We start from the raw sequence: 11,943 nt of genomic DNA on the forward strand, positions 1-11,943 counted from the left end.
GCTGAGGCACCGCGGAGGCGGCCCGGTCTGCTGGCGGGAGTCGGGGTAGAAGTTTGAAGCCGCCGCCTGGAGCGGGCCCGGGCTGCCCCCGCCGCCGGGCGGGGAGAAGGAGCTCGGGCTCCCTCCTCTCGCCTCCCCGCTCTCTGGGGCTCCCGTCGTGGCCCGGTGCTGCTCGGCCCGGGCTGCCTTCTAAAAAGTAACCCCAGAAGAGCTGGGGTGGAAGGGGCCGATGCCGGAGAACTTCGGTTCCTGGACAGTTTTCTTTGCTCGAATATGCGTGTATTTGTATGTGGAGGGGAGCAAGCTGCTGAAAAAGTCTGTGTGTGTTTTGAAAGTAGTTCTTGATGTCCCATGCCCGAGGACTCGTTAAGCATGTGGTATTGTGCTTTGTAACTTAGGTGGGAAGAAAGTATCCCTCTAAGCGTCAAGCAGCCTAGACAGTCGCCTTAAAGCTCAGTTTTTCTGAGAGAAATAGGCCCGGTGAATGGAAGAGGTTTCCCTTCATCAGGATTACTGTTAACGTGCAGAAACCACCGTACCGTAACTAGCAAGGTTGTGGAGATCTGCAGAAACGTCACCCACGTCCCGACTGCCACTTCTGATGTTGTGATTATTTTTAACAGGACATGAGGCTCTAAAGACAGAAGCAACTGCTTAACGACTAACTTCAGCAAATTGTGCAGTGACAGAGGAGCTTGTAAACACTGAAGGGCACACAGTTTGACTTCTATTTATGTTACTGTCCCAAAGCCTTGTTGGGGAATATTTTGTGTCATTTGTACAGAGCCAAGTCAACATCTTCAAATGTAGATCTGCATGTTTTCTTACTTCTTTCTGGTCCAAGTACTAAAGTATTCTGCTCTGCAAGCACCAAAATTGAGCACAGTTTTAAATCGGCTTCAAATTCTAAAGCTCGAGTAGTACGTTAAAATTGAACGTATCTTTTACAGACATAGTCTCTTTGGTCCGTTAGCTCATCTTATGTATTTGTGTGCTGTCTTAATGGAGGGCCTTCTTTGCGACAGTGCTTTTGGGAGTCAATGCAATATGGCTATAGGGTGCTGGTAACAGAAGTGAAGAACTATGTGGCAAGATCTAAAATCCTAAAAATTGATGCAATTTAAGCCTGTAAGTGCACATACTTTCCCTGATGAACATCTCTACCTGCAGCTCTCAGGGGAGACATGAGCAATAGTTTCAGACATGATGTGGTGCAGGGCCATTGTCAGTGAGGATGTTTCCCCAAAGCTTGTGTTGGGCATGAACGTGAATGCACCGCAGGGGCACGGTGAACACGCTGCGCTGTTGAAGAGCAATTGGCAGCTTTACTTAGAGTTTTCTGGGGAAGGGGGGGACCCACAGCTTTCTCTGGAACTGCCTTTTGCTGCTTGGGAAGAGCCATTGTTGCTGTGTCAAGTGAATAACTTCAAAGTTTGGGGGATTTTTGTTGTTTTCTCTTAAGTTTGTTGGTTGTTTTTTTGGTTTAGTGGTTTTTTGGGTTTTGTTGTTGGTTTTGTTTGTTTGGTTTTTTTTAATATTGATCACTTGTTAGCTGAAGGCAACCTGTTAGTCAGGGTAAATACACATCAGAGTCTTCCTTGATGACACCTGAGGGAGTGTTCTGGTGGGGGATGATCTGGAGAATGTCCAGAAGACTTAGAAAACATGGTCTGTGAGGCAAGAGTTAAGAAACAGGATTCATTTAGTTTAGGGGTGGATGAGGGAAGATGCACGTGTTCTCAGATACGTTAAAGGTGGCTGCAAAATGGTGGTGGTGCTGAAGAAGCATTATGCTCCTGAGCTACTGGGGTCAGGATAAGAGGTAATGTATTTAAGTCACGCCAGGGAGACTTTAGTTAGGCATTGGAGGTGTGGCATTCCTCTGCCTCCACCTGCAGTCTCCACAACTTGAGATTTCGAAGGCCAGGTTAGACAAATACATGTTGTGACTGGTTGATCTTCCCTCCGGGCAGAAATCTGAGCCCCAAACATATCCATCCTTTGTGAAGAAAAGTGACGCACTTGTGTCACATCTAACGCTGTTCTCGTGCCCTGCTGGAAAAGGGCATCGTCCTTCATGTTCCCATCACAGGCAGTGTACTCTTCTCCCTGTAAGCCAGAGAGAGGAACAGGGATTCCCACCCCTCTCCCTTCTGGCTGTGGGAGGATGAGGGTATCATTGCCGTCTGCCTTCCTTTGATCCGTCTTGGCATTTTCTTCCCATGCCCGGTTCCACTGCCTCTCTGCTGGGGGCTGAGCTGTGCTGGGTACCTGCAGGTGAAGCAGGGACTGCAGTAGTGTGTGTTCAGAATTCTCACCCAATAATTTAAATTGATCTAATTTCTGCCTGGCCCTCTAAATCAGGAACAGGGAGGGCATTTCTTGAGTGCAGAGTGAGTAGGTTTCCAGAGCCCTTGGAACAGTAGTGTTTAAAAGCTGGTGCAAGTTATTGCAGCACTAGCTGTTGGGACAGTTGTAGACTCCTGTCCATGGGCAGTGACCTGATGCTTTTTGACTTTTGAAGGTGTGCACACTGTGGAACAGGTGCAAGATTGCTTTTTCTCCTTTCTGAACCACAGCGCGAAGCTGTCGGAGGCTGTTTTCAGGCCATGTTTGTAGGTTCTCCTTGGTTAGAAAGGTTTGGGGTTTTTTTCTTGCTCAGCTTCAGCCATACAAATGGCTTGAAAACATGTGACAGATCCCTGGAGCAATGGAACACTGAGATGGTCAGGAAGGTACGGCCAAGAGGGATGGGGTTGTACAGTGTGTGTCCTGCCTGTGTGGAACTGCGAGCGTGCTGCAGCAGGGTCAGGGTTTGCACAGAGCTAGTTTACAGCCACCTCACCTCTGTCATGGCTCAGGGATTTAAAATGTTTCAGTTACAGCTACCACGCTAGAAATTAGTATGGCTTTTTAAAGAGTGTTCAATAAAGGTTGAGCAATGCCTTTGTCATCTGACATCCATGATTTCAGTATCGGTGACGTACGGTCTGTGGCTGCTGACCCAGACAAGACTTCAGTGCCAGTCAGTCGCTCCTGTGCTTAGTTCACTGCAGCTGCGATGCCCACAGAGACTCCTCCTTTTCCACACCCATGTCCCTTAGTGTTCCTAGTAGCTCTGCCAAATGTTATATTTTGACAGATAATGTATTTAAGTTTAAAACACCATCAGTTTGGTGGCTGCACGGTTTGTTATTCACAGATGGGTTCACTTAGAGCCAGGTAGCTTGTTAGCTGGTGTGCTGTCTGCCAGCTGCTGTCTGCCAGCACTGAACTAGCTACAGCGTGAGGCCGGTGGTCAGGTCCCCCGTTAGTACTCCAGCAAAATCAGGGGGAGCGTCTCCCTTGCACCAGGTACTATGTCTCAGGCAGCTTTAGTTCTTGTTTTGCATAATAAAAGCTTGTGTGTGCATGTGTGTGTGTTGCCCCTGTGGGACCAGTTCTAAAGTGGTTTGCTGTTGAATCCACACAGATATGGCTTGCAAGTCATGGAGAAGGTTCTGAAGATGGCTGAAGGCATTGATATCGGGGAAATGAGGACGTACGAGTTGGTCCCTAGCAGGAAGCTAAAAAGATACCGCTCTCCATCTGACAGTGAGTATATCTGCCTGTGTGTCAAAGGAGACACCCTTCCCTGTTGGTGTTTGGTGGGCATTAGTGGGAGCGTGGGGAGAGCAATGCGCCACGGGGCCGCCTCCAAGAGAGCCAGCATGGCAAACTGAAGAGAAATGACCATGATGTACTCTGCTAGACTGCAGCCGTTTCCCCTCCTCTGCCACGTTGTGGGATGTACATAATTCATGCAGAGTTCTCTTTTTGCTTAAGAAAATATAATTTTTCATTGAAATTACCAGCTAATTGATTTTCCCTAGTGATAGTGTTAGGGAGTTGAATCGATGTAATTAAATATCTGTCTGCCCTTCTTCACTGTGGTGAGGGGTGATGTTCCGACCTGAGACGGGATTGTACCTCTGCATGGAGATGTGGAGTTCAGCTTATTGATTTTGAGTTACGACCTGCCTGGAGCACTGGGTGGTGATGGTGGGGGGTGTTTAATTTATTTTTTTTTTCTCCCTACGGGACCTGGAAGAGTCCTGCATATGTCAGCCCAGCCCCATGGTCTCAGGGATCCATATTCCAGCTGTAGCTTTTCCAGTGGGAGGAAATGCAGCAGGCAGAGAGGGCTGGCGGTTCAATGGCTTCATCCGCTGGCTCCTCTCCAGCACCTTGAGAGCTCCCTGCCCTCTCTCCAGAGGGAGGGGCGGGGGGATTGTTCGTAGGTGCAGGGTGCGGGTGCGAGCAGGCAGGCCCTTGCTTTGTGAGGCAGGGTCAGTCAGTAGTTTGGCTGTTTAAAGCGCAAATGGTCAGACAGCACAGGACTCCTCTAGGCTTGGATATAACCCCTAGCTCTGCCAAAGTTTCTTTCCTTACTTTGACACCCAGCAATCTTTCTGTGCTTCCATGGGCCAGCTGCAAAACTGAGAAAAATACTACTTTTCTCCCATGTTTTGTCTGTCTCTCAGGCAGCAGCTCTGAGGGGAAGGGTTCTCTATTGCATGTACACAGGCAGCATAAAGAGCTATTCTGCTGGTGAGAGCCTTTAGATGCTGCTGCAGTGCAATCATCAAAATACCAAACTGAGCAAGAAATGTAAACCTTGCCATAATTCATCAAAACTGACGACTGAAGGATTTAACGCATGTGTAAGAGCTTTGTCACCTGATTTAAATGTGAAGGCCTGTTTATGCTGTATGCGAAGCGGTTTTTTCATCTGCAATGAACTAGGCTATGATAAATACGCTATGGTAGTGTGACGTCTAGACAGATGTGTTGCCTGACCTATATTACGGTTGCACACATTGGCATTGGATTAGGCGGCTCCTTCCAAGGTGCTGAGGTGGCCTTTTGCGCCTCTGATGAAATTACACACATGTACCACTTCAGCGTGCAGGGGCTAAATCTTTCACAGGAGAAGTCTTGTATAACCATCTTTTAGATGTAACATGTTTGCTTATCAGCTATTTGATTCTCATTTCCTGCAGTAGCTGTGCGTATCAGGATATTCTGCCTCATTCGCATTTCTTCTGGTTAAGAAATGAGGTCTACCAGTGATGTGTAATGGGGCCCCCCCCGCCACTGCAGCTGTCGCCTGAGGCTCGGGCAGATTTCTCCATGTTTGGTGTCCTTTAGCCAAGGATAGTTATATTTACAGAACATACGCTTCTATTAACACTGTCATTAACAGCCCTGCGTCTTTTGGAAAGGAGGGTTTGGTATCACTGTGTTCCTCCATCAAATGAGAAGAACCTGAAAATAAAGTAGTTTCTGAGATCATCGTGCAACCCTGCAGCAGAGTCAGAGCTGAGGCTCTAGTCCCGGCGTGGTGTTCTGTCTTATTGGCCATAGTTTTTACTTGTTTTAGTAGCTTTGAATGGATTAACTTCAGAAATGACTGGATGGGTACAGTGGGCAATGTTGCAGGGCAGAACGAGTGATTCAGACCTAAAATCCATGTAACTAAATATGGAGAGATTTTTTGTATGGTAGTTGTGGAGCTGGAGATACCGCTGTAGTGACCTGCACAAGAACGAATGGTCTCATTTGATCAATTGGGAATGTCTTTGGAAGGAAACCTTTTGGTTTGTGGCAAAGAAGTGGGAAGGCTGCGGGCTCCTCCTGGAGATCGCTCTGTGAAAATATTGTCTCCCTGTCACAGCACGTATTGGTAACTTTGTCATTTTCTTCCACCCCGTAGGTCCAGAGCTGGAAGAGATTCCTGAGCCACCCAAAAAGATGGTCCCCAGGTTCCGGGTGCGACCACGTTTTGAACCCATACACTTTGTCACCAGTGCTGAGAAGGATGGCAAGAAGGAAGATTCTTTGGATAACCAAATGCAGGAGGTGAACCAGGAGGCAAATACAAACAGCATAGCGCAGCCAGCTGAAAACTGTACAAATTCTTTTGCGAGTGCACAGGAGGTGGATCCCCAGCTCTCCAACTCAGCTGGGTTTGGCTTTGCAGGCCAGGCAGCAGCCGCCAAGGCGGCTGTGAATAGTATGGACTCTACCACAAGCAGCGTGTTGCAGGTTTCTGTTTCTCCTTCAACTGTCCAGTCTGCATCAGAGATTTTCCCTCCGTCAGCTATAATGCTGAAGCAGAGTTTTATCGAGAAACTGTCAGCAGCTATCTGGAAAAATCTTGCTAACCCAGATGCAAACACTGGGACTGATAAAATAAACTATACGTATCTTTTGACACGTTCAATTCAGGCATGCAAGACAAATCCTGAATATATTTATGTTCCTCTGAAAGAAATCGCCCCTGCTGACCTCCCCAAGAGCAAGAAGCTCCTAACAGATGGCTTTGCTTGTGAAGTGCGATGTCAGAATGTCTACCTGACCACCGGTTACGCTGGCAGCAAAAACGGATCCAGGGATCGAGCCGCGGAGCTGGCAGTCAAGCTGCTGAAGAAGTCTGTGGAAGTTAGGGTTGTTCAGCGGAAGTTCAAGCACACCTATCACGAAGACTTGGTGGTGTGCGAGGCAGGCGTGAGTCGCCCAGACTTCCCTCCTGCTCTCAAACCTCATGAGGAGTTTGTAGTTGCCAACAGGGACTGTGTCCCGATGCAGCCTGGTACTGAATCTGTGAAAGGTTCCACTAATACCAACAAACACTGGACTAGTTTTGTCCTCACAGAGAATGCCAGCGACGCAATAGGAATACTTAACAATTCTGCCTCATATAACAAAATGTCTGTTGAATATAAATATGAATTAATGCCCAACCGCTCGTGGCGTTGTCAAGTGTATCTACAAGATCACTGCCTAGCTGAGGGATTTGGCACTAAAAAGACCAGCAAGCACGCAGCAGCCGAGGAGGCACTGAAAATTCTGCAGAAGATACAGTCAAATATAGCAGCCATCAAAGTGACCCAGGTTCAGAAAGTGGGCTGCTCGTCGCGGGGCTCCGGAAGGAAGAAGGACCTGAAGGACCTCGTGGTGTATGAGAACTCCAGTAATCCGGTGTGTACGCTGAATGACACCGCCCAGTTCAACAAGATGACGGTGGAGTATGTCTTTGAAAGGATGACTGGCATGCGATGGAAATGCAAGGTGCTGCTTGAAGACGAATTCATCGCAGAAGCAGTTGGAGTGAAGAAATCTGTCAAGCACGAGGCAGCAGAGGAAGCCGTGAAAATCCTCAAAAAGACTCAGCCAACTGTTGTTAATAACCTGAAGAAGGGCACCGTCGAAGACGTCATCTCCAGAAATGAGATTCGGGGTCGATCAGCAGAGGAGGCTTTCAAACAGAAGATCAAAGAGGACAACATTGGGAATCAAATTTTAAGAAAGATGGGCTGGACAGGCGGTGGCCTAGGGAAAGATGGTGAAGGAATTAGAGAGCCTATCTCGGTGAAGGAGCAGTTTAAAAGGGAAGGACTCGGGCTTGATGTGGAAAGGGTGAACAAAATCGCTAAAAGAGATATTGAAGAGATCATTCGAAACTATGCACGCTCAGAAAGTCACATTGACTTGACTTTCTCTCGAGAACTGACCATGGATGAGCGGAAGCAGATACATCAGATCGCCCAAAAATATGGTCTTAAAAGTAAATCTCACGGGCAGGGGCACAACAGATACTTGGTGGTAAGCAGGAAGCGGCGCAAGGAAGATCTCTTAGACCAGCTGAAGCAAGAAGGCCAGGTTGGGCATTACGAACTTATTATGCCTCAAACAAACTGAGGTTGGGTGTCCCGTTTTACCGGAGACCGAGCTTCCTAGGTATTCGATTAAAGAGAGAGATGCTGCATTTTTCTTGTTGTGGGTTATATTAACGTTAAGGTCTTCTACTTCGTTAATATAATTTCTAAAACGTTGTTAGGCGTTTAGAACTGACCGAGTTCTGTTCAAGTATATTAGCACAACCCAAAAGCAGTAGTGCTGTTGCTGTATGTGTCTTTGATATTACTTGTTCCTTCACATTTTAATAGTTTTGTAACAGCAAAAACACACATCCAACGAGAAGGAATTTGACATCATTTAAAATTATAGTTCCCTTATTCTCCTTGACCAAGGAAGGAAAAAAAAATGCCTTTTTTTTTTTTTTTTTTTTTACAAAACAATAAAATAATAAAAAGCAAAGGAAATGCAGTCTGGGGGAATAAACCTGTATGTAAAGTTGGTATTAATGACAATAAAAATAAAGTTTTATTTCTGGAAAAAAACAGGATTTGTCACACTTTGTATTAAAAAAAAGTGTGAAAACTGCGTTTATTCTTGAGAAATATATATAGCGAGGTCCTGTCTCTGCTGTGTATGTATGTAGAGAGATGTCCTTAACCAGTTTAACTGTACAGTTTTATTCATAGATTTCTACCTTGAGTCTCCCATACTGAGAATTACTGAATGCACCTTAATCGTCAGTGTATCGGGCTAAGAGAATTCCAGTGCATTTTTACCTCGGAGCACTGCTTGACGTGTGCAAATACCGTGGTGAAGTGTGAAATACAAGAACTGGAGGTAACCGCAGAGCCCACGCTCAAAGATGCTCGTGGGGACTGTTATATAACTTATTTTTTTACTTTGAATATAAGCTCTTTAATCCTGAGCAAAATCAAATCTGTGCCTAATTATTTCTCTGCTCCGTTACTGCACCTGCGCTTCTGTATGTCAAGGGCGATTCACAAGTAAACTTTCTGGTGTTGCTCCGACGTGCGGTGTGAGCGTGGCGTCTCTCCAGGACTGGCACGCGCTGCCGGGAGGCCGGAGCGCTCCTCTCGCTGCCCGGGAAGGAGGCTCTGACCTCCGCCTGCGCCGGTCTGCCAGCAGTACCACAGGACACGGTGCTTTGGAACCTTGGAGGAACGCTGGCTCCGTGTTTGGAAAACATGGCGGTTAGGCACTGGCCTTGGAAGAGCCAGGAGTGAGATGTGCCTAGAGGTGCTGGGTTTTCGCTGTCAGCAGTAGGGCCCGCTGATGATTCTTTAGCGCGAAGCCAGTCCTAATGAAGTTGGGGTTTTTTTTGTTGTTAGTTCTCCTGGTGCCTTGTGTCTCAGCTATCGCTTTTGTTTTTCTGCTGTTGTTTTTTTTTTGTTAGTTCTCCTGGTGCCTTATGTCTCAGCTATCGCTTTTGTTTTTCTGCTGCCTATAGTTGCCTCTCCATCTTTTCACATCATCCTCTAGCCTTTTTCCCCACCTCCTATTCCGTTTTCTTTTCAAATACTCTCAGGGCTGAGGAGAGGGTGACTGACCTCTACTGATGAAGCAGAATATCCTGGTGATGTGCAGTTAGAGGCATTTTTCATCCCCATTGTTCAGTGTGAAAAGGAAGAGGCTGCCCTGGCAGGTAAGGCTCGCTCAGGACGAAGAGAGCAAGCATTCCCTCCTCTCTCTGCCTGGATGGCTGCAGCACAGCTTCTGCTAGCTTGGGACTTCTGAAATAAAAACATGCTGCTGCTGTCTTTGCAGAAAAATAATCTGGCAGTTCATTCTGAAAGTATGTTGGTTTTGTTGTTTGGGTTTTTTTCTCTGCGTGCGTTATTCCCTCTACTTCTGAATTCTGCTCTCAAGGACGCTGGGCTCTAGCAGATGGTGATGTAGGAGTGGAAGAAGCCTGGTACTTTCTAGGCAGCTACTCCTGCAAGCAGGAGTGCAGCCCCCCCTCCCAACTTGGCTGTGCAGCAGGTCTTCAGAGCTTGGTGATGCCGAAGAAAGGCAGCAAGAGCACGACTGCAGTATTCAGGATGAAAAAATGCCTCTTTGGGGGGGCTGGCTAAACATAATGGTACCTCAACAGGGGCAGCGATCTAGTGTGACTGTGCAGGGTGTTGCTTTTCCTGTCCCAGGTAGCGGCCGTGACTCTCGGCCACCCATCCTTGCCGAGCGCGGTACCTCTGTGCAGGACCCCTCTGTTGCTTTCCTGTTCAGTTAGTGGCTGTAGATTTGGGTGACGGTGTTACCTGTTTGAGCTAAAGAATTGCCAGCCTCTCTGGCACGGTTGCGTTTATAGAGCCGTAAGCTTTCTGGAGAGCCAGCACAGGGTTTAAAAGCAAGTTAGCGGATGAGAGCCTTGCCTGAGAGGGGTGTAAAGGTGAGGTTTGTGCTTTTTTGTTTGTTTGTTTTTTGCAGCTGTGTGCTGCTCTTGTTTCTGGCTGCCTTAAGAGTCCACTCCATCCTTTTCTTTTTTTTTTTAGTGACTAGCAAGACAAATACAAAAATGGAGGGACTGATGCGAGGGCTTCTGTGACATTAGAACGATGTGGACCATTCGGAACAGGTTCTGCTTGCAATAGCTTGCAGAAATCGTTACAGCTGGTACAGGGCCATGGTTCAGATACTCTTGGTTGGCCTCGGTCATCCCTAGCAATGCAGGTGCTGGGCTTGGGTGGTTTGTTTTGGTGGGTTGGTTTGTTTGGGTTTTTTTTGCACTGGTCTATAACTTAGCAGGGGCAACTAAGGTGGTCGTTGCTCGACTGGCTCTGACTTGGGAAAGTCTTGCACAGGGAATGCTTAAGAAACAAACACGATTACTTGAGGCAGACTCACTCTGTCCTGCCTTCTCCACACACCCCCAAGAGGTGTACCTGGCTGGTACGAGGGCCCGGTTAAGACACTCGGTCCTTTAGGAAAATGAGCAAGTATAACTTAGGTAGGCCTTCCGTGGTAAAAGGCTGTTCCATGTAAGACAACAGGCCTGTTCAGGGGTATGAGCTGTCGTCACAGCAGGTACAAATCCCAATCCAATTTATTTGGGAGAGCCTGGCAGCTTCTATCTTAATCATAGAGCTAAGCAGCAGTACCGGCTTTTGTTATGTGTCAGTCATTTTAAATCCTGTTCTCTCCCTCATAAGACAGGAGGAAAATAAATGAGATTCCTGTATCAATTGGCTACTGAGCCTGTTAAGTTGCTGTAACTAACTCATTATCATAGGCTCCTTTTTTGTCAACAGTTCACGCGTCAGCATGACACCGTGCTGAGCTTCCCCCAAGTGCTTTTTTTGCTAAGACTTGGGTCTGTTTCTCCCTTTCTCTGCTAGTTAGTTGCTCCTGGCCTGTCTTTCCTTCTTTGCCCCTCGCACCTCCTTCTCCTGGCTGGAAGGGCTGAGTTTATTGTCCCCGCACTAGAACCGGCCCAGCTTCCGCCCAAGCGCGACAACTACTGCCCAGACAGTTAGGAAGTATTTCACAATCCTGCTGCAAGAGTCTACCTGGAGCTTGATCGCACAACAGCCTCCTCCCGTCCCAGTTAAAATAACCAGAGTTATACGCCTCTTGCCTATTTATACAATAAGCACTAAGGTTACACTTTATTTACAACTTTTGAAAAATGTACAGTTTCTTACATGGGTTACTTGTGCAAAGTTAAACTTCTCAACTAACAGACCAATGTGCACACAAACGACACCGGAACAGTGGACAACACAATTGTAGGTTTCATCCCACACTGCTGCTTAAGGTACTGTATCCAAACGTAGAAACTTAGCCTTACAAAAAAAGAGTCTGGACTTACAAATGTTTTTTCAGAGTTGAAAAAATACTTTCATAAAACTGAAGGGAAACTAACTCAAGCATGCAGCAGTAGCTCACACAAACCACAGAGTAATCTACAAAGAGCAGAAACTGCAGCGACTCAAGCGCCTACCCCATACTTTACTCATACTTTCCACAAGGCAAAGGTGGATCCCAAAGAACTTATCTTTCTCAGCTAAAGATAAGGGGCAGGAGAGAGCCACTGAAGGAGAGTAATTCCACCGCTGGAACACTTCAGGTTTTACCTCTTCCTGAATGTGGAAGGTCTTTCGCTCAGAGTACCACAGCTCTACCTGGTTTTGTCCAGTAATGCCTCAGTGACAGGACTATAGGAACTTATGGAAGCCATCTCTGTAGGCATGTCCTTTAAAATAAAATTAAAAAAAAAAAAAAAAAAGGGGGGGGGGCTTGTTT

General features: G+C 47.0%; 1 protein-coding gene across 3 annotated transcripts; it reads left to right on the forward strand.

The window, feature by feature from the left end:
• Nucleotides 1-3,423: 3,423 nt before the first annotated feature.
• NKRF (NFKB repressing factor) lies at nucleotides 3,424-8,619 on the forward strand. 3 transcript variants are annotated; one of them, XM_019471035.1, is made up of 3 exons: nucleotides 3,424-3,594; nucleotides 5,756-7,782; nucleotides 8,358-8,619. In XM_019471035.1, the coding sequence occupies exons 1-2, from the start codon at nucleotides 3,489-3,491 to the stop codon at nucleotides 7,741-7,743; spliced, it is 2,094 nt and encodes a 697-aa protein (XP_019326580.1). In that variant the 5' UTR covers nucleotides 3,424-3,488; the 3' UTR covers nucleotides 7,744-7,782; nucleotides 8,358-8,619. The 3 variants fall into 3 exon arrangements, with proteins under 3 accessions (XP_019326580.1, XP_009273597.1, XP_019326581.1); XM_009275322.1 differs by having other exon boundaries at nucleotides 5,756-8,619; XM_019471036.1 differs by lacking the exon at nucleotides 3,424-3,594 and adding an exon at nucleotides 4,643-4,703 and having other exon boundaries at nucleotides 5,756-8,619.
• Nucleotides 8,620-11,943: the final 3,324 nt, after the last annotated feature.

This window comes from Aptenodytes forsteri, unplaced genomic scaffold (assembly GCF_000699145.1).
Source record: "Aptenodytes forsteri isolate BGI_AS27 unplaced genomic scaffold, ASM69914v1 Scaffold143, whole genome shotgun sequence".
Classification (NCBI taxonomy): domain Eukaryota; kingdom Metazoa; phylum Chordata; class Aves; order Sphenisciformes; family Spheniscidae; genus Aptenodytes; species Aptenodytes forsteri.